Source organism: Lepidochelys olivacea (assembly GCF_965140295.1).
Source record: "Lepidochelys olivacea isolate rLepOli2 genome assembly, chromosome: 1".
NCBI classification, from domain to species: Eukaryota; Metazoa; Chordata; order Testudines; family Cheloniidae; genus Lepidochelys; species Lepidochelys olivacea.
In genome coordinates this window covers 209,036,313-209,062,945 of record NC_140411.1, presented here as the reverse complement: position 1 = coordinate 209,062,945, position 26,633 = coordinate 209,036,313, and the positions used below count along the sequence as shown (strand labels likewise).

General features: G+C 42.3%; 1 protein-coding gene across 1 annotated transcript in view; it reads left to right on the top strand.

Moving 5' to 3' along the window:
* Positions 1-24,242, top strand: part of METTL16 (methyltransferase 16, RNA N6-adenosine) — a 29,597-nt gene extending 5,355 nt beyond the window's left edge. The window contains exons 3-9 of the mRNA XM_084610570.1: positions 2,521-2,661; positions 6,223-6,338; positions 8,340-8,482; positions 11,535-11,604; positions 16,204-16,293; positions 19,091-19,264; positions 19,371-24,242. Of these exons, the coding sequence (XP_084466696.1) occupies positions 2,521-2,661; positions 6,223-6,338; positions 8,340-8,482; positions 11,535-11,604; positions 16,204-16,293; positions 19,091-19,264; positions 19,371-19,988 (1,352 nt within the window). The 3' untranslated portion in view covers positions 19,989-24,242. The remainder of the gene's footprint in view (positions 1-2,520; positions 2,662-6,222; positions 6,339-8,339; positions 8,483-11,534; positions 11,605-16,203; positions 16,294-19,090; positions 19,265-19,370) is intronic.
* The last annotated feature ends 2,391 nt before the right edge of the window (positions 24,243-26,633 follow it).

The following is a 26,633-nucleotide window of genomic DNA, read 5'->3' as shown; positions in this document are numbered from 1 at the left end:
TGTGGGTTCTCAATCATGCATAAAGGAGAGATGTTGCATAAACAAACGGGGCAATTTTTTCATCAATTGCCTCTTTTTGTAATCTGCTGGTTCTTATCACAAACTGATCTATGGTTGTTTCTGGATGATGGAAGTTTTTTTTTCTTTTTGATACAGGTGCTATACTGTGGTCATGTGACATACATGATTGGCAGATAACTCTGAAACTATAGAAAATGAGGGTGATCTTGAAGGTGGATAGTCTTCAGAATCCTGTATGTTGAGGATGGATTCTCCTAAACAAAATAAGTCAATGCAGTTATTTAATACCGTACTGCTCATTTAGTATTACTCATTGCATTCACTGACACTCAGTACTATTTTAAAGGTGAAATTGTAAAAGGAAGATCTGCCTATTTCAGCTATTTATTTTTTATCACAACTGCATCTAAAATGATAGAACCATAAAGTAACAACTATTTTTTTGCTCAAACATGAGAATTCAAGAATAGTCCGGAAGGAAGACAGGCAGTCCTTAAGAGAGAAGTATGAAATAAAAAAAGTTTACCAACCTGAAGATCCTGCATGTTCCGAAATGTTCCTTTCATCATCTTCCACTTTGCTTCCTCCTGTGAAGGAGCACTTCTCATGGTGTTAATTCATTCTGGCAACCAGGCCTTGCATTTCTTTGTTGCACTGTTCGCATTTTGGATGCGTGCCTGTCTTACCCACAGGTAGAGGAAGTACATTAAAATATTCCAAAACTGGGTCTCTTTTATGGCCTGCTGCCATTATAGGTTTTCCCTTCTAGTGAGAGAATGGCATGGTAGATCTCAAATCAATGAAGGCTACACTCAGAAAGACCTCAAGACTTCTGGAATATGCTGCTCAAACGGTTTCACTTTTGTTTCTACTGCCTGTCCCTCCCTTCTCACATTTATCTCCAGACTTTCTCTCCTTGTCCAGATCTATTTCGCCCTCAACCATCATTGAACTTTTTGAAACTTTGCACTTTTAGAGAGAGGTAAGGGATTGACTCTGTATACACAAACTTGCAGAGTGACAACAGGGTTGAGGTCTGTCATTTCTCATCTCTATATATTTATTTTAAAACATTTTTGCTGTTAATAAGCATGTCCTCTCTGGAGACATAAATCCACAGTTTGAGAACTGCAAAACTAAGCATCTCTGATGGTATCTTCTAGACCAGTGGTTCTCAAAGCTGGTCCACCGCTTGTTCAGGGAAAGCCCCTGGAGGTCGGACCAGTTTGTTTACCTGTTGCATCTGCAAGTTCGGCTGATTGTGTCTCCCACTGGCCATGGTTCGCCGCTCCAGGCCAATGGGGGCTGCGAGAAGGGTGGCCAGCACATCCCTTGGCCCGCGCTGCTTCTCTTGAGGTACTTACCTTGCAGTATTATCTTACCCGCTTTCCAGAGTAGTTGCAGTTACTTTCCCTGTGTTGTTGTTTTGGAAATAATCCTATATAAATGTTACATTTTTTATCTTGTTGTAAAACATTCAATGCTTTGTTTATGTCAGAAACCCAAAACTACTGATAATTGTTCAGATAAGGTTGTGATTAAAAAATATGGCATCTCCAACGTTACTGTTGTGTGTTTCTAAAAAAAAATCTATATTGGAGTAGGACTTTACTAGCAGATGAAAAAGTATAATCTCTCTCTCTCATTCTGGTGTCATTCTCTTAATAGATCTACCAATTACAGTTCTTTATGAGAATCTGGTAGCTGTAAGAGTCATTTTTTCTTTTTTTCTCGTATCTTGTGTTTTGGTCACTCTTAAGCAATGGTTTGAGGGCACAGTCAAAGCCTTTTGCCACAAACTAGTCTCTGCATGTTTTCAGTAATTCTTCGTAATAAGTAATCTAGGGTTTCCATCGCTTGTACAGTGATGAGTCACTTTATGGTCACCATAATGTGCTGTGTAACGTATTTCTCTTCCCTATCAGAAACTGTGTCTGGCTTTTATTCTTTGTGTAGTTTATCTTGGGAATCAACTTTTAGTTAAAACTTTAAACATTAAGAAATAACCAAGTCTGAAGGAAAAACAGTTCCTCTTCTCATAATTGGTGCAGTCATACAGTCACTAAAGCGAAGTAATCAGTGTAGATTGAAGAAATGCAGAACATAAATATTTTTGTAATTTCTCTAAGTCTTCTGAATAAGTAGAAATATACTTGGTCACTAGTGTCTGAATTAGTTACTCACTCCTGTTTTAAAAAAAACAAACAAAAAACCTGCTGAAGGAAAATATTCAGTCTCTGATTTACCACGTTAGTCCTGGTATAAGTGAAATGTTTTGCAAAATAAATTGATGTTTTGAAAATTTTCTGTTTTTTCAATTAGAAAATACAGGGGTATCTACTTGTTGTTGGGTAAAATGTTGATTAGTTTTTAATATTGAAATTTATTGCTGAGAGTAACAATAGAATAATGCACACCATACACCATGTGATTATTTATTAAATTAAATCTGACGCTTTACTTTTTTTGCTAATCTAGGCTTTTTTTTATTTGCTGCAGGTACAGGGGCATCTTGTATCTATCCATTACTTGGAGCTACTTTGAATGGCTGGTATTTCCTAGCAACAGAAGTGGATGATATGTGCTTCAATTATGCAAAGAAAAATGTGGAACAGAATAATTTATCTGATCTTATAAAAGGTACCATATAATAATCATTCATTAGCTTTCGTTCCCTTGTGATGTTTCCACTTCTCCTGTTTTAAACCAGATATAATGATGTATCTTTGCCTTGTTCAGTGGCTAATGAGGATTTACAGTCCTGCAAATATATGCTACCCTGATTTTGGTGTAGCAAAGAGTAACCACATGTTGCTAGACCATCCCCATTGAAATCAGACAGCCACAATTAGTCCAAAAACTTAACAAAAAACCCAATTCACTCTTATAAACCAGCCTGGACAGTTCTAGATTTTTGATGCATATGACTAATCAGATTCCTGAATATTTATGATAATCTCATACAGAAATCTTTGAAATGAAGTTAAGGTTGCAGATGCATGCACAAAACATTGATAGGTAACATTTGATATGAACATGACAGAATTCATGCTGCCCCATACGTGTGGAATGCTGTCCCCAAATCAATTTGTACAGCCTCTGCCCTGCACTCCTTCAGATGCCCCCTCCTTTTTGTATATGGATTTCCCTTTTTGTATGGGTCTAAGATCTGGAAGAATCTGGTAAACTAAGTTCTCTCTATCCCTTCTTCCCGTTATTAAAAATAAAATGGAAGAAAATTAAAACTTCAGCTGTGAAGATCTATTTTTAGGGTGCAATAATTCTGGAACTCCACATACAGTTGACTTCAAATTTATTAGAAAGTCTAGGTCTGAAGCAGAGAGAGTTTATCAGTTTTGAGACATAGAATATCAGGGTTGGAAGGGACCTCAGGAGGTCATCTAGTCCAACCCCCTGCTCAAAGCAGGACCATTCCCCAATTAAATCATCGCAGCCAGGGCTTTGTCAAGCCTGACCTTAAAAACTTCTAAGGAAGGAGATTCTACCACCTCCCTAGGTAACGCATTCCAGTGTTTCTCCACCCTCCTAGTGAAAAAATTTTTCCTAATATCCAACCTAAACCTCCCTCACTGCAACTTGAGACCATTACTCCTTGTCCTGTCCTCTTCTACCACTGAGAATAGTCTGGAACCATCCTCTCCGGAACTAACTCTCAGGTAGTTGAAAGCAGCTATCAAATCTCCCCTCATTCTTCTCTTCTGCAGACTAAACAATCCCAGTTCCCTCAGCCTCTCCTCATAAGTCATGTGTTCCAGACCCCTAATAATTTTTGTTGCCCTTCGCTGGACTCTCTCCAATTTATCCACATCCTTCTTGTAGTGTGGGGCCCAAAACTGGACACAGTACTCCAGATGAGGCCTCACCAATGTCGAATAGAGGGGAACGATCACGTCCCTCGATCTGCTCGCTATGCCCCTACTTATACATCCCAAAATGCCATTGGCCTTCTTGGCAACAAGGGCACGCTGCTGACTCATATCCAGCTTCTCGTCCGCTGTCACCCCAGGTCCTTTTCCGCAGAACTGCTGCCTAGCCGTTCGGTCCCTAGTCTGTAGCTATGCATTGGGTTCTTCCATCCTAAGTGCAGGACGCTGCACTTATCCTTATTGAACCTCATCAGATTTCTTTTGGCCCAATCCTCCAATTTGTCTAGGTCCCTCTGTATCCTATCTCTGCCCTCCAGCGTATCTACCACTCCTTCTAGTTTAGTATCATCCGCAAATTTGCTGAGGGTGCAATCCACACCATTCTCCAGATCATTTATGAAGATATTGAACAAAACCGGCCCCAGGACCGACCCCTGGGGCACTCCACTTGACACCGGCTGCCAACTAGACATGGAGCCATTGATCACTACCCGTTGAGCCTGACAATCTAGCCAATTTTCTACCCACCTTATAGTGCATTCATCCAGCCCATACTTCTTTAACTTGCTGACAAGAATGCTGTGGGAGACCGTGTCAAAAGCTTCGCTAAAGTCAAGAAACAATACATCCACTGCTTTCCCTTCATCCACAGAACCAGTAATCTCATCATAGAAAGAAAAGGAGTACTTGTGGCACCTTAGAGACTAACCAATTTATTTGAGCATGAGCTTTCGTGAGCTACAGCTCACTTCATCGGATGCATACCGTGGAAACTGCAGCAGACTTTATATACACACAGAGAATATGAAACAATACTTCCTCCCACCCCACTGTCCTGCTGGTAATAGCTTATCTAAAGTGATCATCAAGTTGGGCCATTTCCAGCACAAATCCAGGTTTTCTCACCCTCCACCCCCCCACACAAATTCACTCTCCTGCTAGTGATAGCCCATCCAAAGTGACAACTCTCTACACAATGTGCATGATAATCAAGTTGGGCCATTTCCTGCACAAATCCAGGTTCTCTCACCCCCCTCCCAAAAACCACACACAATAGTGAGTTTGTGTGTGTGGTTTTTGGGAGGGGGGTGAGGGGGTGAGAGAACCTGGATTTGTGGTGGAAATGGCCCAACTTGATGATCACTTTAGATAAGCTATTACCAGCAGGACAGTGGGGTGGGAGGAGGTATTGTTTCATATTCTCTGTGTGTGTATATATAAAGTCTGCTGCAGTTTCCACGGTATGCATCCGATGAAGTGAGCTGTAGCTCACAAAAGCTCATGCTCAAATAAATTGGTTAGTCTCTAAGGTGCCACAAGTACTCCTTTTCTTTTTGCGAATACAGACTAACACAGCTGTTACTCTGAAACCTCTCATCATAGAAGGCGATTTAGATTAGTCAGGCATGACCTTCCCTTGGTGAATCCATGCTGACTGTTCCTGATCACTTTCCTCTCCTCCTAAGTGCTTCAGGATCGATTCTTTGAGGACCTGCTCCATGATTTTTCCGGGGACTGAGGTAAGGCTGACTGGCCTGTAGTTCCCAGGATCCTCCTCCTTCCCTTTTTTAAAGATTGGCACTACATTAGCCTTTTTCCAGTCATCCGGGACTTCCCCCGTTCGCCACGAGTTTTCAAAGAGAATGGCCAATGGCTCTGCAATCACAGCCGCCCATTCCTTTAGCACTCTCGGATGCAACTAGTCCGGCCCCATGGACTTGTGCACGTCCAGCTTTTCTAAATAGTCCCTATCCACCTCCTTTCTCCACAGAGGGCTGGCCATCTACTCCCCATGTTGTGATGCCCAGCGCAGCAGTCTGGGAGCTGACCTTGTTAGTGAAGACAGAGGCAAAAAAAGCATCGAGTACATTAGCTTTTTCCACATCCTCTGTCACTAGGTTGCCTCCCTCATTCAGTAAGGGGCCCACACTTTCCTTGGCTTTCTTCTTGTTGCCAATATACCTGAAGAAACCCTTCTTGTTACTCTTAACATCTCTCGCTAGCTGCAGCTCCATGGCTTTCTGAGGGGCCAAAATAAGATTTATAATGAAAATTCAATTTCAGCTGTAACTATGGAGCACCTGCTATTGCTCTGAAAATAACGCTTCTAATTCTATGATATTGGTTATAAGAAAAGCTGTTTATATGCGTTTTCTTTTGTTAGATGAACCTAAAGTTGGTTTGCAGTGTAGTATGTTGATAAATTGGTTGTATAATATGTTAATTATATTCTAAAGGAAGTGTTAAAAATACTTATGTAACACTAGAGTTAATTTTAATTCCTTATCAATAAATATCCTCCTTTTTTTGCTAGTGGTTAAAGTGCCACAGAAGACCCTTCTAATGGATGCACTAAAAGAGGAATCTGAGATCATTTATGATTTTTGCATGTGCAACCCTCCCTTTTTTGCCAACCAGTTGGAAGCCAAGGTACAGTATGTTGATTAGATTGACTGACTGTTGTACGTACTTTTGCCCTTTTTAACAGGTGGGAGGGTAATGATACCTCAAGAGATTAGTGTTTGAAGGCTCACTGTGGAAAAACCTCATGTCTCTGGGTTTTATAAGCTGTCATTTCATATATGTATAATTGTATAATTTTTTATTATTTTTTAAAAAAGCAACATTGAAAAACCCACCCAAGTCAGCAATTTGTAAAAGATTAACTTAAATGAGTTTTGTTTTTTTAATTCTGAAGTAGGAATTGACCTGTGGCGTTCTTCCATTAGTTGTATTCAGATGGTCTCTCTCCAATAGATTTAGCACAGAGTAGGCAGTCACCATGGACCTGGTGCTAGTGTGCCTCCCGTAATGGTAGAACAAAGGAGCTGGTGGGCCTCAGTGACGCTAGTACAGGGGTGGGCAAACTACGGCCCGGGGGTCGCATCCAGCCCTTCAGACATTTTAATCCAGCCCTTGAGCTGGGTCCGGGGCTTGCCCTGCTCAAGTACTCCAGCCGGGGAGCAGGGTCGGGGGCTTGCCCCGTTCTGCACGTGCCATGGCTCCCAGAAGCAGCGGCATGTCCCCCCTTCTAGTGCCTATGCATAGGAGTAACCAGGGGCTCCACACACCACCCCAACCTCACACTCCCATTGGCCTGGAACTGTGGCCAATAGTAGCTGCAGGGGAGGCACCTACGGATGGGGCGGTGCACAGAGTTGCCTGGCCTCTCCTCTGTATAGGAGCCGGAGAGGGGACCTGCTGCTTCCGGAAGCTGCTTGAGGTAAGCACCGCCCGGAGTCTGCACCCCGCCACCTTCCTGTGCCCCTGCCCCAGCCCTGATCCCCCTCCTGTCCTCCAAACCCCTTGGTCACAGCCCAGAGCACCCTCCTGCACCCCAGCCTGGAGCCCCCTCCCTCGCCCTGAACTCCTAATTTTTGACCCTACCCCAGAGCCCGCACCCACATCCAGAGCCCTCATCCCTTCCCGCACCCAACCCCCAATTTCATCAGCATTCATGGACTGCCATACAATTTCTATACTCAGATGTGGCCCTCTGGCCAAAAAGTTTGCCCACCCCTGTGCTAGTACGTCGATGTCATAGCACTCATTTTCGCTATTGCGGTACCAGTCTGAGGCCTGGTCTGCACTGTCACTTAAGTTGATACAAGTTACGTTGCTCAGGGGAGTGAAGAAATCACCCCCCGAGCGATGTAGCTTACCTTGACCTAACGTGGTGTCTACACCATGTTATATTGGCGGGAGAGCGTCTCTCCCCAACTTACGTTCTGCCTCTCAAGGAAGTGGAGTACTAAAGTCAGCGGGAGCACTCTCCCATCTGCTTACTGTGTCTTCTCCAGACCCACTAAATTGATGCCGCTGCATCAATCGCAGTGGTACCTATTTAGCATGCCAGTATAGACAAGCCCTGACTCTAGACTCAGTAAGAAACTTAGAATCTTGATCTCTATAGTGACAACTTCTGTATTTCTAAAAGCTGGGGAAGAAGTGGTGTTAGCTAAATAATTTTACATTTAAACATTGGGTTGTAACTTTCTGACATGACCATGTCCTACGGTGCTTTGGAACCAGATGCTTAATGTTACTCTTGTATAGCATCGATATATTGCTAACTCTTTGCTGTAGCTGTGACTATATAGATTTTGCTCTATTACCGTACCACCTAGGAGCTCAAGTTGGGGACCGAGACTCCATTGTGCTGAGTTCCCTACAAACACAACAAAAAGATGATTTCAGCCCCAAAGAGCTTATAATCTAAGTATATAACCAGATACAATAGATGGATACAGACAGGGAGTAATAACCGTTACATTGTTAAGTTTAAAAATATGTTAGGATTTCCCCCATATAGGGATGGAGTGCAGTGTTGATAGTGTTACTACATGGCAGAGTGTGAGGGAGACAGCAGGGTTTAAGGAATTATACTGTTCATTAATGGTTTAAACTTCAAACACTTTCTTTCCTGTCCAGGGAGTAAATTCTCGAAATCCTCGACGGCCCCCTCCCAGCTCTGTGAACACTGGGGGCATCACAGAGATCATGGCTGAAGGGGGAGAACTAGAATTTGTCAAAAGAATTATCCACGATAGTCTGCAGCTTAAAAAAAGATTGCGGTAAGGGCTGGGGTTGTTAAGGAAACTTCCCTCCTCCCTGCACCCTGCTGTGGGAATCACACGGAAGGGACTTTAACTGAGGGCCTTCTTGTTTTGGATGAAAATCCAATTTGTGACAAAATCATCTTTTTTTTTTTAATAACCATAGGTCAAGGAAGTCCACTAGCTCATTTGATACACATTTGTAATCTATCTCATGTCCAAGGAACAGAGTTAATACATAAAATTTGAGGAGAGGACAGCTGTTCTCCCCTTCAGATTCATAGATTTTTTTTTTAAGGGCAGAAGGGACTATTATGACCATCTGGTATGATTTTGTACATAACATAGGCCAAGGAAGTTCACTCAGTGATTCTTGCATCTAGTCCTGCAACTTGCAGTTGAAGTAGAATATCTTTTAAAAAGAGACCCAGTCTTGATTTCAGGACACCATGGGAAGGAAGATTTCACATCTTGTGGTAGTCTGTCCAATGATTTAGCACCCTCACAATTAAAAACTTGCATCTGTTTTTTTTCCAGTTTGAATAATGCTGATTTTAAACTTCCAGCCATTGGATCATGTCACACCTTTGTCTTCTATGTTAAAAAGTCCTTTAGTATCAAATCTCCTCTTTGTGTCGGCAAATGATAGTCACTGCTAGACCTTCTCTTTAACAAGCTAAATAGATGGAGGTCCTTTAGTTTCTCAGAGTAAGGCATTTTTCCAGACCATAAATTCTTGTAGTTCTTCTCTGAACTCTCCAATATTTTTTACTTCCTTTTCAAGTGTGGACAGCAGAACTGGGCATAGTATTCTAATGACTTCACCAGTGCCATATACAGAGGTAATATTGCCTGCCTTCTCCAGTCTGATATTCCCATTTATATACCTGGGGATCGAATTAGCTCTTATAGCCAGAATAATGCACTGGGAGCTCATGTTCAGGCAGCTAACTATCTTTTTCTAGAATACTTGCTTTGTAGGATACAGTCCTGAAAGTATGCTCCACAGTCTTTATTGCTTGTTTGGCTATATTAAAACATACTCATTTTGTAGTACTTCGAAAAAGAATGAAGAGTTGCCCAGTTTGCATTTTTGCAGACCTCTTCACAAGATGCTCACTTTTTATTGTCCAAGAAGTGGGAGTAGGTCTTGTAGAATGTACTCTTATTGGAAGGCTGATAACACTTCTCTTAAGATTCAAAAGTAGCTCAGACCAATAGGAGCTAGGTCTAAAGACTTCCAAAAAAAATGTTCTTGTCATCAAAAGAAATTAAGAAAACGTTCAAGTTCTTGAGAGACTTTGACCTATCCAGGAGCAATTTTAACGGTGCTACAGCCATCTAGGCAGTGCCAACTTTCCTTTTGAGAATGAGAGCACTTGGGACAGGTGATATGAAGGTGTCGTGCTTTAGCTGAGATGGTTGTAGTACCATGTTGTCAGGAAACAGATTCATTGATTGACAAGGCATTATACTCACTGATCCCTCTTGTAGAGATGAATGCCACAAGAAAGATCACTTTAGTAAGGGAAAACAAAGATTTAACAGCCATTGTCTGGTGGCTTCTGATACCAAAGAACTGGAGTTGGAGGACAGGTGTATCTCTGTTGGCCTAATTAGATGAAGGCATCTATCTTTAATACCTTGTGTTTCCAAAATCTGGAAAAGTCATCCAACTTTGTTGCTGCTATTTAATATAATAAGTTGTTCTGGGGAGTCTCACGGCAGAAAAATTGACTTAATGCTATGTTCCGGTCTCTCTTTGCTAGAGACAACTCAACCAAATGGCCAGAATGTTGAGCTGCCCTTTACATAGGAGACTGAGACTTGCTGGCCAAAGGAAGAACTTGATAGCTTCTTTTTTCAACTAGAATATTATAGCTCTTGGAGACAAAGGCATAACATGATTCAGTGACTGGAAGCTGAATCTTAAAAAGTGCATGTTTTTTCCACTTCATGTTTCCCAACAGGGTAATGAACCAGTGGGTTGTGGTAGATACTTCTGCATTTTGAAGTCTTGGGGAAAGCTATCCGATCTTGATTTGCAGATTTGCTGTAGTTCTGCCAGAAGTTACTGGCCTTAATGCAAGAATTAATTAGCAAAATTCTCTGGCCTATTATGCAGGTGGTCAGACTACTAGTGGTGCCTTTTGGCCTTATTAAAAAAAAAATCTATTAATCTTATTTTCAATTGAATTCTGGTTTTATTAGATTCTTCACAATGCTGCATGAAAACTGGTTTTATTTATCTCTCATACTTCTACCCATGATCACTTTAAAGCATTTTTATCTCTCAAAGAAGCTGCTTAAAATATGTAGAGTATTGCATTTCAGTAATTGAAAACTCTCTGGGTACAAAGTTTTAACAATGTACTTACAAATTATTTCATTGGGGCCCAACACCTCTCCTAAATTATTTTGTGCAAGTGCCCATAAAGGAATTTTGGGAAATCCTGCTGAAGAACACAGACTTTTGCCTTTGGAAGAGTCTGTGAGACCTGTATCCAAGGGAGATGGTGAGCTCCCAGAAGCAGGGTAATCTCTCTGCTCTCATCCTTCTGTTTGCCCACTGGTGAGATGTGGATTTAGAGAGCTGGAAACTGGGAGAATTAATACTTCTAGATTTCTAATAGGCAGAGATACCAGGGAGTGGGTCTATTTTTTTCAGGCAAAAGCTGTTGTTTTGCTTCTGTCATCTTCTCTTTCTATTCCTTGGAAAGTTAAAATTGAACGTTTGAAACAAATTATTGTAAAGGGTACTATTTTCCAAAGCACTTTCCCATTTTTGAAAATGGGACAGAGTTGCTGAGAAACTTTTTAAAAATTTTACCCAAAATCTAATATTGAAAAAATCCAGGTGGATTTCTTTTCCAAGGATTTATTTCCTTGGTCTCCTAGTTTATCCACTTGCTCAAATCATATTGCTATTGTGGATTTGCCACTATTTTTAACTGGGGAGCATTTCCCCTCTTGTGATGCTTGAAGACCTCTGATGTGAACCCTTTGCAGTTAGTTGCCATTTTCAGTTGAACTGTTTCTAAAACCCCTTAATGTAAAATGTTGTCCACAGGTGGTACAGCTGCATGCTGGGAAAGAAATGCAGTTTAGCTCCATTAAAAGAGGAACTTCGAATCCAGGGGGTAAGTTTGTCTCCAAATACACTAGGGTTGTATATACTGCTTCCTGATACTGTGCATTTGTGTTGCCTGTTTTTGTCCCCTAAAAAGAGGTTTCTTACAAGTTACTGAACTGTAGTTCTTTGGAAGGTGCTTTTGTATTATGGACGCGCTGGTAGCAACTCCAAAGTTGAGGTTAAGCAGAGTTTGAACTTAAAGCAGGGATTAAACCTCTTTTAAGAGAATGTAGTGCCTTCTCATATGTTTTCAGCACTGAATTTTTGAGAATTTGCAAGAGCTGTTCTTCCTCAGTTAATTTTTATGCTACAAATGTATTGGCTCTAATTAATTCAATATGTGGACAGTACAGATATCAAGAGTCCTCATTGGTAAGTTACTTAGTGTTCTTATAAGTCTAAAAATCATGGATTTGGCTCCTTGTGTTTTAAGGAGCAGGTGTCTTACTCCTTCCACTCACAGCCATGTCTCAGTGGGTTCCCTTAGAAGCAGGAGAGTCTGAGCAAAGCTGTATATATTCAGTGGAAGTCACCACCACTTAACACACAGGCATGCGGGAGGTAGGCAGCAATAGAATTTTCCCAAACAGTGAGATGTATAGCATTAAGTGCCACTAGCAAGGAGTAGATAGCAGAATTCACACCTGCAAAAAATGTTTCTGGCGGCTGTGATGGGTTCCTCCTGGGGTGCCACTTGGAACTCGAGTATCACTGAGCTTGCCTTTTCCGCCAGCTTGGGCTCCCTTACACTGTCCTGCTGAGCCAAACCCTCAAGCCTCCGGCACACGCACAGGTAGGGGCACATACAGCTGCTGAAAGACACTGAGATCAGTTCTTCTTGGGAAAGCTCAGCTAAGGAACTGGCCAGCACTCAAGTGCACACCCCCTCTGAAGTGTAAACCCAAAATTGTATCGTCTTGCATAGCACTGAGAACTCCACAGCATAAGCTCATAAAATTTGCTCCCTCAATGTGGAGGAAGATATGCACAGCTTTTTGCCCCCCAGTTATGAATTCCACAAACTGGTTTTAGAGAAAACAAGAACAAGTTTATGAACTACAAAAGATAAATTTTTAAGTGATTATAAGGGTTAGCAAACAGATCAAAGCAGGTTACCTATCAAATGAAACAAACACTCAAACTAAGCTTAAGATACTAAAGAAGCCGCTTACAAATAGTAATTTCTCACCCTAAATGTTAATTTAGGCAGATTGCACAGATTCTTGAAGGCAAACTGCTCTTGCTTACAGCTTAAAATTCCAGGTATTTCTTTCACAGGCCAGACACCTTCCCAACCTGGGTTCGGTCCTCTTCTCCCCACCCACCCCTTTTTTATTTCTTAGACGTTTCCAGTTGTCATCCTGGGGTAGATTCAGTGAAGAATGACCTTGATTATTTCCCTCCCCTGCCTTAAATAGGTTTTACATATGTCAGGAGCGCTTTGTTTTCCAGGGTGGTTCTCTTCTCTCCCCCCCCCCCCCCTCCCTTTTGGAAAAATACTGGTATTCTATCAGAGTCCAGTACCAGGTGACTTGATCACATGATCCTGCTGTGTCGAAGCAGTCTTGGGTCAGAGGCTGTTTGTAGCATCCCTGGAAAGCTCCTCAGGAAGGTGGGAGATTAGCTTATTCAAAGACCTGTTGTTCTGCCTAATGGTCTATTGACTTGTCCCCAGCTAGCCAGCCAGACTGATTGCATTTTGTCTGGTGGGTGTTCCCCAGGTGCAAACACTTCTGTGGTACTGATGTATAGTCAATATTCCTAACTTTAGATTAAAAAAAATACAGCATACAAATAGGATAATATTCAGTAAATCATAACTTTTTCAATGATACCTCACACGACCTAACTGTATAAAATACGTCTTAGTTATGCCATAATCATATCATGACAATATCTCTGAAGAATGTGTGTGGCAGGGGGTGGTGGCTTGTCACAGTGGCATCTTCTCCCAGGGTAGAATTTATTTAAATGGGTGTGTTGAGGGGAGATGAATGGAAAACCATGGAAGACATGACTTGTACTACATGCTAATAAATCCTTTAAAAGACTTGGAAATTATTTTCTAAAAATACATGGGCTGTTAAGGCTGCTTCTGACTGCAAAGATGCAGTGCACTAAAATAAGGGATCTGAAGAAGTGAGGCACTTTAGATAGTCACATCTAATTCCTTTCCTATAACTCCATTATTTCAGTCTAATTTCATGCCTTCCACCCTCTATGCTTCACAGAAATGGCTCTCACCAAAGTCTCTAATGACCTCTTCCTGGTCAGATTTCAGACTCCATTGTCTCATCCTTGACCTGTTGGCTGCCTCTGACACTGCTGATCTTACTCTTCTCACAATCCTGCCCTCTCTGGGCTCTGTTCTTGGCTCCCTCTTTGTTTTTTACCTTTTTCTCTGGATTATCTCTTCCACAAATACGATTTTGAATGCCATATTGGGGGGGGAGGGATAGCTCAGTGGTTTGAGCATTGACCTGCTAAACCCAGGGTTGTGAGTTCAATCCTTGAGGGGGCCATTTAGAGATCGGGGGCAAAAATTGGGGATTGGTCCTGCTTTGAGCAGGGGGTTGGACTAGATGACCTCCTGAGGTCCCTTCCAACCCTGATATTCTAAGATTAGCAAATCTCTCTCGCGCTCTTTCCATATTGAAATCTTAGCCCATCTTTCTACATCTCCAGTTGATGGCTGGACATCCACAAGAAGCTTAACATCACCAAAATGGAATTCCTGGTCTTCCCTCAAACCCTCCCTCTCTCTGCTTCTGTATCACTAGGGACACCGTGACCATCCTCTCTGTGGCTCAAGCTTGTAATCTTGGCTTCGTCTTTGACTCAGCCCTCTTTGGCTTATACTTCCAGGCTGTGTCTAAACCAGCGGTTCTCAAATTTTTGAATTGGTGACCCCTTTTATACAGCAAGCCTCTGAGTGTGACCCCCCCCTTATAAATTTAAAAACACTTTTTTAAAATATATATTTAACCTTATTATAAATGCTGGAGGTGAAGTAATATTTGGGGTGGAAGCTGACAGCTCGTGACCCCCTGTTTAAGAACCCTGGTCTAAATCATGTGTTTTCCTGCACATCTCCAAATCTGACCCCTCCTTTGTGCCCACCCTGGCAAAACTCTTGTCCACGCTGTAATCTTCTCATGTCTTGACTACTGCAATTTCCTTTTCTTCTAGCCTTGACGCCTGCAGCCTCACTTCCCTGAAATCTGTTCAGATTGCTGCTGCTGAGATCATGTTGGCTCAACGCATTGTCACCCTGTGTTTAGTTCCTCCTGTGGCTTCCCCTATTCCACTGTATCAGACTCAAACTTCTCAAAGCCCTTCACAACCTAATTCTGACCTTTTATCTTACAGTAAGGTTCATACCCACCTTACCTCCATCGGTGATGCCAGCCCCTAAAACCCAGTTCTCTACTCTGATAAGTGCTTATGTGGGAAGTGGGAAATGTGCTCAGTCAGAATCCATCAGAATTCATCTATTCAGAACTCACCTCTTCTGTAATGTTTGCAGGAAAGTACAACCAGATAGTGGCTGGACAGGTGACAAACTGTGATTACTGCTTTTCATTGGTTAAAAATTGTGCATATTCTCTCTTATCTTGTTTCCTTCATTCCACCCTTGCGTCTCATCCACCTGTTTGTTTTGTCTCTTTAGCTTTGTAAACTTTTTGGGAAAGACACTGTCACTTGCATCTCTGCCCTGGCCTGGTTGGCCTCTAGGTGTTACAGGAATGCAAATAAAAATAAGACCACTTCTGTGAAGAGCTTATTATCTGAGAGAAGAAGAGTATGCAATACTAGGGTTTTTTCCTTTCTCTTACTTAGAATTAAATACAAACAATTAAAAATATGTTTAAATTCACTATGTTCATACACAAGCTTGAATCAGATTGCACCCTGTTTTTAATGCTTTTGGTAGAAAACTAACCCTTATCATTCACCTCCATGAGCTCATGCTCATGCTTTCTACTCCCAGTTATTTCACTGAGTCTCTCAGGCTAGAGTTACTGCCTTTCTGTTCCCAAGCACTCAGCCCCATGGCATGAAACAAGTACTGGAGGGTTTGTCTTGCTGATCTCCTTAAATGCAAGGGTACATGTGTGTACATGGGATATTCCTTCTCCTTCACCAGGGAAGCATGAGTTCTTTTATAGGCCACCTACAGGCGAGGAGATGGTGGGGTCTCCTACCTTGTGTGGTAGAGGGTGCTACCATAGCTACCTCATAGGGATATTGCAGTATTCCCATTTTGCAGAAGTGGAGGAAAGTGGTTTGCCCAAGATAATGCAGTATGTCAGAGGCAGAGCTGGAATTAGAATTTGGGCTCTCCCTAGTCTACCCTGTTCGCATTCTGTTATACCATGGTGCCTAAAGTGCGTTGAATTCTTAGGGATTAAAGGTGGATTTAAATTGCCTATTTTACTCTTGGTAAAGCTCTTTGTGATAAATTTCACTTCGACGTTGTTGGTTCAAAACCTTAATTTTATAACCTATATCTGAAGTTAGACTAATACGTGTGTAAAACGAATGACACTTCATTAACAAGAGATGAAAGTTAATGACTGCCTGACCAAGTTTCTCCTTCACATAGGTTCCTAAAGTTACCCACACTGAATTCTGTCAAGGCCGTACCATGAGGTGGGCTCTGGCGTGGAGTTTCTATGATGATGTCAGAGTGCCTGTAAGTGCCTTTGTTTTTGGTTTGTTTTTCATGGTCATCTACACTTTATTTGGGGGTGGGTTTAACAAGTATCTGCTCTACAACACAACTATCCCCCTTCAACCTAGAGTATAGGGTACAATTGTTGTCTGAGCTGCATTTCCTGTATGGCAGTACAAACCTGCAACATAGCCAGTTAGAACCTTGTTCTGACGCCCCTCCCCCCATCCATCCGTTACATGTCACTTGATGTTTGTATCAAACCCAAAACATACCTTTAGATAGGCTTGGCAGAATTAGATTTTTATCAGTAAATGTCGATAAACTTGAGCATTGGCCTGCTAAACCCAGGGTTGTGAGTTCAATCCTTGAGGGGGCTGTTAAGTTGATCTGGGGCAAAAAATGGGGATTGCTCCTGCTTTGAGCAGGGGGTTGGACTAGATGATCTCCTGAGGTCTCTTCCAACCCTGATATTCTGTGATTCTGTGATTTCACTGTATACGCACAAACTGATGAAAAAATATTTTGATGATCAAAATTTACGGATAGGCAAAGTAAGAAAAATACTGCTTGAAAAAATATTAGTTTGGTTTAAGGATATTTATTTGATATATTTTGACACATTTGTTACAGTTCAGGTCCAGCAAGGGCACCCACACTCAGGCCTTCAGCTCCCCAAGTGTTGCCTTTCCTGGTTGAAGAAACGCATCCCTCTCCTTTCTAACTGGGGCATTTCCAGACTTCACAGTTCCCTGCCTACACTGTTATCGCAGCAGAGACTGGTTGCCTGACAAGATCCTGCTTCCATTCTCTTTAGAGACAGTTAACAGGTGCAATTGCTACAGTAAAAAGCACTTCCAATGCAAGCTTATTTGATAAGGTAAAAAGCATTACAGAGAAAACACATTTAAAAACAAGAAAAGGACCCATGCACATGCTAATAAGCTTGCCAGAGTTAACCCCAACCCTAACATGGATTCTGACCAGAGCAGTCCTTCAAATCCCCTACCCAAGGGGGATATCTTGTGGTTACCAGTTCATCACAAGCCAGTATTATGAGGCCTCAGGAGGCCCAGTCCTTCCAACCGTACCCTAAGGATTGCGGCTCTCTGTGGACCAGGGTTCCTGTCCATTTGCTGGATCAGGAAGAAGGTCATGAGCCAATTTAAAACCAAGCTATTTATCCAGAAACCCTTTCTTTGTCTGTTGGACTTGAAGAATCCAGTTTGAGCTACAGTGGAACTTCAGTTACGAACACCTCGGGAATGGAAGTTGTTTGTAACTCTGAACAAAGCGTTATGGTGGTTCTTTCAAAGTTTACAACTGAACATTGACTTAATACAGCTTTGAAACTTTACTATGGAAAGAAAATGCTGCTTCCCCTTCGTTGTTTTAGTAGTTTACGTTTAACACAGTACTGTACTGGATTTGTTTTTTCTTTGTGTCTGCCGCCGCCTATTGTGTACTTCCGATTCCAAATGAGGTGTGTGGTTGACTGGTCAGTTCGTAACTCTGGTGTTCGACTGTAGTATATGTGCACCTTTCCAGGGAGGTGGCTTCTCTGGGGATGTTACAACCTGAGTGAATTTGCCTAGTTACTCCCTACTGTTTTTCTATTTACCCGTCCCATGGAAATGCATACAATGTCACATTAATACACACAATTTACACCAAAGGCATTAACCCTAATTCAGTAGGGTTTAACTTGTTTCCATAAAGCTTGTTCAGAGTATTCCAGGATATTGTCAGTCTCACATTGGTGAAGTTTGTTTTTTCTTATGGTCATAAAGCTTTAACGTTTTGAGTCTCAATGTCTGTCATTAATAATTGTCTGACCCCACCATAATTTTCCATGCCTCTGAAAATTTAAATGGATAAAAATTAAAAAAGCTTAAAAATAAACATCAATATCTGTCAAATTTATATTAAAAAAAAAAATTAATTCTGCCAAGCCTCTCTATAGAGAACTCAAGTCAGCAAGGCCTTCTGATGGGCTTAATGTGAGGTGCAGGTTCCCTGAAAATCAGGCCACTTCCACTTCAGTGCTTAAATAAGAATTTAGCTGCAAAAAGTTACCCCCTTATGAACATTTGAAAATATCCAGGTCTTTACACTCACTTATGTAAGTTGAACTGATGCTTGTTAATGTATCTATATTAAATCAAAGCCTGCTTCTCCTTTTTAGATTCATATGTATGTAGTTTTTGCACAGGTGTTTGTGGTAACTGATTTTACAAGAGAGATGCAGTGATATACCTGTGTGTGATCAGAATCAAAATGTTAGTGGCTTCATAGGTAGTACCAAGAGAAATACTTTTAATAATCTGAGAGATGGCAGCTGAAGGAAAGCATAATTGATTCTTTCTAATAACTTAAGGTAAAATTCACCCCTGTGCAGCAGGCCAGTACAAAGCATATGCACCTCTTAAATCCTACTTAAAACCTCTTCAGGGCTTAAGTGATACACAGGCCATGACAGTGAATGTACATGGTATTACAGTAGAACCCCGTTCTAGCCAGTTTAATTGGCATGCGAGCCAGCTCAGATAATCAAAACTCTGGGTAAATATGGGAATTGGAAAATGCCATGCTGCAGTGCCATCTAGCGGCCACTGGAGAGATCACCACCTTCTGGCCTGGAGTCCTGGTTGTTCAGTAAATGTGGAGAGTCAGTTAAGGGAGGATCGGATAAACAGGGTTCTACTATACTGACATTGGTATGATGCAGACTCTGTGTCCTGGGTGTTAAAACCGTCCCATTAGTATTGCACACTTCCAGTATTTGTTTGTAATTCGTTTGTTTTGTTGCTTTTTTCAGTCTCCTCCCTCTAAAAGAAGGAAGTTAGAAAAGCCCCGGAAACCAATTACATTTATAGTGTTGGCATCCACAATCAAAGAGTTATCCATCAAGGCTTCAACTATGGGCTGGGATGCTGTTGAAGGCATAGCGGTGGTTACAAAGTGGATAGAAAAAATACTGACTGATCTGAAGGTATAGTATTAAGTGTTACCTGTTAAAACAACATCCTGCTTTCGGTCATAAATGTAAACTTTTTTTTAAAGTAGTGATTATGAAGTTCTGCTGTTCTCTACAATAGGTTCAGCATAAGTATGTTCCCTGTGGAGAAGATGAAGTTAGTCTGTTTCTAACAGCAATTGAAAACTCTTGGGTTCATTTAAGAAGAAAGAAACGAGAAAGAGTAAGGCAGCTACGAGAACTTCCTCGAGCTTCTGAAGATATTCTGCAAGCAGTGGAAGAGAAGAACAGCCAGAAAGACTCAAAAAACAACCCAGAGTGTGAACAAAACAAGACAGAAAACTTTGAAATGGGATCAGTGATGCTTGATGAGGATGTCAGCTCAGCCAAGAGTGACAGGCAAAGGGAAGATTCCCCTGCAAAAGAAGAAAACAATGAGGAACGCATGGAAGAGGAGGACATAGAAGCAAAGCAAGCAGAGACCTTAGTTGGTGAAGACTCCAGTGATGCAAAGGAGGAGCCTGATGCGTCAGAGGATGCTGGCAGTGTAACAATGGAAAAAGGACAAAGTCCCAAAGTAACTAGTGGACACTTTCTTTTTAAGTGTTTAATAAATGTGAAGAAAGAAGGGGATGATGCATTAGCAGAGATGCACTGGGTTGAAGGACAGAACAGAGATTTAATGAACCAACTGTGCACCTACTTACGAAATCAAATTTTTCGACTGGTTGCTAGTTAGCCCTTATTCAGAATATGGTAGAAATAAGTCAGTTCTGGATTTTTTTGTAATCTTTTTAATAGACTAAGAGAAATTTTGTGCTAGCAAGGTTTTTTAAGATGAAATGACCAAAATTTGAGATGAAAATCAACTTTATTTTTAAACAGCCTTTAAGTACAAGGAATCCTAAGTATATAATGATGAGGGGTAGGAGAAACAGTGCTGAAATAGCACTTCAGTGTTCTAGCTGTAAAATTGCATGATAAATGGAAACCTATTTTAGCAGTAGCTCTGTGGTTGGTTTCATATGGGAACATTACAGCTGATTTCTGATCTGACTTGGTGGAAATGCAGTTCTGTTTGCAGAATAGAAATCTTCACTACAATATTACATTTTTACATCATTATTATTGCAGGAATTTACAGGTTTTTTCAGCCCTTACTCTCACAGATTAGCCTGCAACTCTGTGTATTGTCTTTTGCAGCCAGGAATCTTCCTTGAAGGGATGGCATTTGCCACCCTCATCCATCTCCCTTCCCTACGCATTTGGCCTCAGCTGAGCAACATCTTGATAACAGGTGGCAGGTCTTTAAATGACAGCTCATAAAAGCACAGAATAATATGGGAGAGCTGGGTAGCTTTAGAGATGATCATGAATCTTGAGTTTTTGTTAATGGGCTATATTAGATGTCACTATTTAACACACATCAGGATTTGCATGGATTTTCTGCTTTTTAAAAGTTTAAAAATGAAAAATGATTTGTGCTCCTCCTGCAACATACCAATTAAGAAAAATCTAACCGTGGCACACATTGTTTTAGACCATGTCTCCCCATTGCATTTCCTACCCTAATACAGGAGATGAAATGCAGTGTGGTGGTTTCAAGCAATTATTCCTGAAAGATTGGGCTTCACTTTAAACTTAAATTTCTTTGAAGTATTGAAGGAGGGTGGGGAGGGGGAGAGAGAGAATTAGAGTATGTCTCTCATCTCCATGGACCAGAAAACCTCATCACAGGGGCTATAAGGATGGATAGGAAAACACGTTAATTTGATGAACAGTGAAGGTGGGATGAGGACAGAATTCAGCTGTAGAACTCTCAGAATTTGGGGTACCAGCTGCTGAGGTCTTATGCTTTTCACATGCTTCAGGGCCCTGTCCCCACTCTGGTTGGAGCTGTACTACCAGGGTTTCCTTGGCCACTGCTGTACCTGGAATCTATTTCCCTCAAGGGCACACAGTAGGGATTCTGCATCAGGCTGCATTAATCTTCTGGTGGTTTTCACACAGGGTTGGTGGAGTAATTATGGGCATTGCTATCCGCATCCACCATCCAGCCTCCCAAGGGCTGAGCTTGTCCATACAGAAGTACTCCACAGGGTGTGGAGAGGACTGATGCTCTCTCTGGAAATGGCCCAGAGTGGAGTGGAGGGTTTTGAAGTGGCCCAGTGACCGAAAATGAGTTGTAACATTAAGTATGCATTATAGTAGTATGGGCCATAGATATAAAAGTGAAATCCACAATAGGGGAAAGATAGATACATTATTGATGTATTGCAGCAAATGCACCTGCTCATGCTGTAGGGATCACTCTGAATATGTGGTGTTCATCAAGGGTTCCAAGAAATTCAGTAGAAACTGTACATCTGTCTTTTGCACCACAGCAGGCCAGAGAAGCAAGATATGCTATATAAGTCCTATCCTTAATCTTTGAACCTCTGGAAAACAGTTACACAGTATTGGATTTGATATCATAAAATCGTTCTGGTACTTTGTTTTTATTAAATTATTTTATTTGCATCAGATTTTAACCCAACTGAGGTGAAGTGATCTGACCTGGACCATTATCTTTTAAAAGAATGCACTAAATATTGGCAAATTGCCTGAAAATGTCATTCCCTGGAAGTTTCAAATACAGCAAGTAAAATTAATACTATGTTTGTTTACCATAAAAGTAAAAAATGAAGAGAACATGTTTGTATGGAAGAGACTCTAAAATATTTATGCCTTTGACTTAATGGATTCAATTTTGAGTTAGAAAGATCAATGTTTTTTCTGTATAGCAGTGAAGAAAAATACTTGAGAGAATTTTAGATTTGTTTTCATGTTTCATTAACCAACAGCTGTCATGCTAGTTAACTATTTTATCACAGATAATAGGCAGTGATTTATATTTGATTAGGAAAATTATATATATATTAAGCCCTTAAAGTGGGTTATTGATTGCACAGCCCAGTGGTTCTCAAACTATGGTTTGTAGCCTGCTAATTTTGCACAGAGCTGCTTCTGTGATAAGGGAGAACATCTTGAAGCAGTGATACTTTACGCTAACTAGTTTAATCAAACTTAAGAGTTTTGAGAGGTTCTTTTGGACACCTCAACTACTGTATATACTCGTTCATAAGCTGAATTTTTTTTTAGTAAAAAAGGGAAGCATCAGAGAAGGGGGGTCGGCTTATGAACGGCTATAGAGAGGGAGAGGTGGGACAGCCCCTCCCCCCAACAGAGGGCGCAAGGAGAGGCAGCATAGCCTGCAGATCCAGAAGGGAAGAGGTGCGGCCAGAGTCTCTCTGCTTCTGGCCACGCTGCTCTCCTGCTCTCCCCCCAGCCAGCTGCTTCGGGGCTGGCAAGCTGCCGCTATGCTGCTAGGCCCCGCCCATGAGAGCAGGCTGCAGCCCCCTGGCCCAGCTTGCTGGAATATGTGGCCGCACTGCCCAGCCTGCTGGAGCTGCTCCAGCCAGGCCAGAGACATCCTCCCCAGATAAAGTGGGAATTATAGGGTCGGCTTATGAATGGGTCATAAAAATTCTCCATTTTTACTTATCCATCTTGGGGGGATCGGCTTATAAACGAACTGGCTTATGATCGAGTATATATGGAACTTAATACAAAATATCGAAGTCCCACAGAAACCAAAGCCCTCTGTATCATGTTTGGCTGTTCCATGGGCTTCTGACACGTGGTTTTTTAGTGTAAATTTAGAAAGTATGGTCTTTTGGAAATGTAATTAAAAATCAGAGGGCAATGTTAGCTCTAGGAAAGAGAGATTTGGCAGCAGCTGTTCTGTGTGGTAGCTTCCTTTGAAAACCAGCAGAAACAGTCACACAACGAGCAAGAGTTGATCTTTATCATAGGAACAGTGCTGAGTGCTGACTCCTGTTCCTCAGAGGGCAAAGTGTAGCACACCTATGGTTGAGGTGGCCAGTGGCTCCCTGAGGGAAGCTATGCTGCCAGATAGGAAAGAGGTCCTACAGAGGAGAGGCAGACACTTGGAATTTGCAGGGTTTGGCGCCCATGTTCCCTGTGTTACTCAGTATCCCCTTACTCTTTGAAGAGAGCATTTGCTGGGAGGGCTGCAAGTTGACCTTGACATGTAAGTTACTCATTCTGCACATTTGCTGAATCCAAACCAATGAATCATGCTGCTTTACAAGTGTACCTCCATTTTCCATCCCCTTTCCGCAGAATACATAACCTACACTGTTGCTGAATTGAGCCCAGAGGTTATGTATGACCTGTCCACTTGTGTAATATATCAAAACTTACATATAGCAAACTTTTTGTTCTGAGGGTTAATTGGACTGTGATTAATATGGTTTATTGTATCTTACATTATTATGGTTTCTGTTCTGTCCTTTGTTGATATACACTTACTTTTGGAGCTGCTTTAAAAAAACCCAACTCTTCTACTTAAAAGAATAAGAAACAACATGTTAACAGGGATGCTAAACACATTTTTTAGTGGTGGAAATAAATCTCTGGAATTAGCAGGAAGTGTACAGGTAGAAAAATGAGAAGCTATTCATGGAATGTTTTAACATGCTTAGACTCTATGCTTTGAAAGTCAAAATGCATCAGAAGGTAGATACTTGGAGAGGGTTACTCTCCTTGCAGAGGGATAGGTTAACCTTTTAACTGCTGCTGAATGTACCAGGAACATCAACATGCATCTCCATGAAAATCTTAATGGAGGACCTGCTCTTTCTTGTCTTTGTCGTAGATTCTGTAAGGAAACCTGACTAGATGAATCAGGGAGAACACATTAAGAGGCATAGGGTAAGGTAAGATGGAGCAGGGAAAAGAATGAAAGAGGGGAAAAAACAAAACAAGGGCTCTTCCAGTCATAACATGTGGAAGTGAAAGGACTCTATTTAGATGCCACATTTTGTTAACTGAGTGCTTCTAAAAGGTGCCATTTTGGCAGACACGGAGCCTATAGTTGCCTATTCATCCACAGAAGGGATAAAGTAACAATACAAGCTTCTCAACACTACATTGTTGTGTGTTTCTGACCTGGAGTGGCTGGGTCTTGGGCGTCTGGGTGAGGAGGATATGGAACTTGGGGAGGAGGGCAGGCGGTTATACAGTGGATGTGGTGGTGGTCTGTGCTCTTGTTGCCTTTCCTGCAGCTCCACCGGATGCCTGATCATGTCAGTTTGCTTCCCGCATCACCTCCTGTGTCTTCTGATCATGCTCACTGAATGCTTTCCTGGCCTCTCTGCCCCCTGAAAGGGCCCAGCTGAATGCATGGAGGTAATCAGTGAGGGAAGCCTACATGAGCTCGGAAAACATGTCACGAGTGCGTTTTTTTTCACTACCTAATGTGCGATAACCTCAGGGACGGAGATAATAGGGGGAGCATAGAAACATTTGCACCTGCATGCGGAATAAAAAGGGAAAGTAAAATTTAAGATGATATATTTCTGAGCCCAAAAAGGAGACTCTTTCACAGTGCATCAAGCAATTCATAGCAGACAGGCCCTGTGCTTTAGGTACAAGGTTGCATTTTGACTTTTTTATTGAGTGCCTACCGCTATAGTGACATATCACAGGCGGCTGGGCAACAGAATGCAGTTTCCAGGCAGCCATGGTAAGCCAAAGGGTAGGTGGGGTTGGCTTCTTCCACCTTCATAACAGGGGAATGTTTTCAAACTGCAGTGCCCTCCTTTCCCAGAGCAAGCAATGTCAGTTGTGTTTGCCATTTAAAAGGAGGGGGTGTGGTTTTGCGGTGGATGTGCAGCACCATGTGGCTATTCTCTGGGATGATCCCTTCGCCGGTCCCCCCACGGTGTAGCTATTCTCAGGGATAATCCCTTTTAGCCAAGTGCAAACAGCCCAGCATGAATTGGGTCCTTTTACTGTTCCCTTACAAAAATTCCCCTATTTCAGTCAGGTCTCCATGAATGATATCAGTCTCCTGAGGCTAACACAGAAAGATAAAGACCGAATGTTGCTTGAATGCGACCAAAACCCAGGACCATTCACTGCCATGCTTTGTGCTGCAATGATTCCAGACAACTTGCTACTGGCTTGGTGTGGTAAAGTGTCCTACCCTGGAGGACAAAATAAGGCACGCCTCCCCAGAAACCTTCTTCAGAGGCTTTCAGAGTACCTCCAGGAGAGCTTCATGGAGATGTTCCTGGAGGATTTCCGCTCCACCCCCAGACATGTTAACAGACTTTTCCAGTAGCTGTACTGGCTGTAAAGGCATCCCAATTCTTCTGGGCAAATCAAAGAAACACAATTAGTTTTAACCCCTGTACTGCAGTTACAAATGTGCACTCACCAGAGCTGCCTTCTCTGGCTCCAGAGTCCGGGATCCCACCTTGGGACGGTATTGGCTACAGGGTGATGAAAAGGTGCTGGCTGCTGGGGAGAACGGATTCACAGTTTTCCTGCTCTGCATTCTCGTCCTCCTCCTCCACCAAATCCTCTTCCCTGTTGTGTGAGACTCCCCCCTTGCAGGTGTCCATGGACAGTGGTGGGATACTGGTAGTGTCCTCCCTAGAATGGCATGCAGCTGATCATAGAAGCAGCATGTATGGGGCTTTGACCCAGAGCAACCGTTTGCCTCCTTTGTTGGTAGGCTTCCCTGAACTCCTTAACTGCTGTGTGTCCCTGTTGTTTCCTCTGTCCACCATGCCCAATGCGATTTTGGCATATATATTATCATTTCTTCTTTTTGATGGGAGTTCAGCCTGTACAGATTCTTCTCCCTATACAGCAATCAGATCCAGTGTCTCCCATTCGGTCCACGTTGGAGCTCGTTCGTGATTCTGGGACTGCATGGTCACCTGTGCTGCTGAGCTCGCCACACTGACCAAACAGGAAATGAAATTCAAAAGTTCCTGGGGCTTTTCCTGTATACCTGGCTAGTGCATCAGAGTTGAAAGTGCTGTCCAGAGCGGTCACAAAAAGAAGGAGGGATACTTGTGGCCTGATTTTCAGAAGGGGTGAATGTGCACAGCTGAGCCTGAAATCAATGGAGTTGAGGGCTCAGAACGTCTGGAAGATGTGATCCCAGGTTTCTCAGGTCCTGAGGGTGACGGAGGGAACAACGAACAGCAAGGGCCCACCCTTGCAAATTTTGCCTGCTTCTACCCTCCTGAGGGGGAGTGCTTAGGTGCTGAAGTGTTGCAGTTGTAAGGTACCAGCTGGGGCTGTGGGAGGTGGTGTGTTCTGGTCCTTGCTAATGCTTGTTTCGTGTGAAAATAAAAAGCATTGGTACTGCCAGCTGCATTGTGTCAGGAATTTCCAACGCCTAAAACCTAGCTCGCAGCTTCTGCAATGCAAGCCCTGGATGCTTGACCCCCCCATGGTCCCTTCTAGCCTTGGACTCTGGGCATCCTTGTGTGGGGCTGTTGACTTACTCCCTATTATTGAG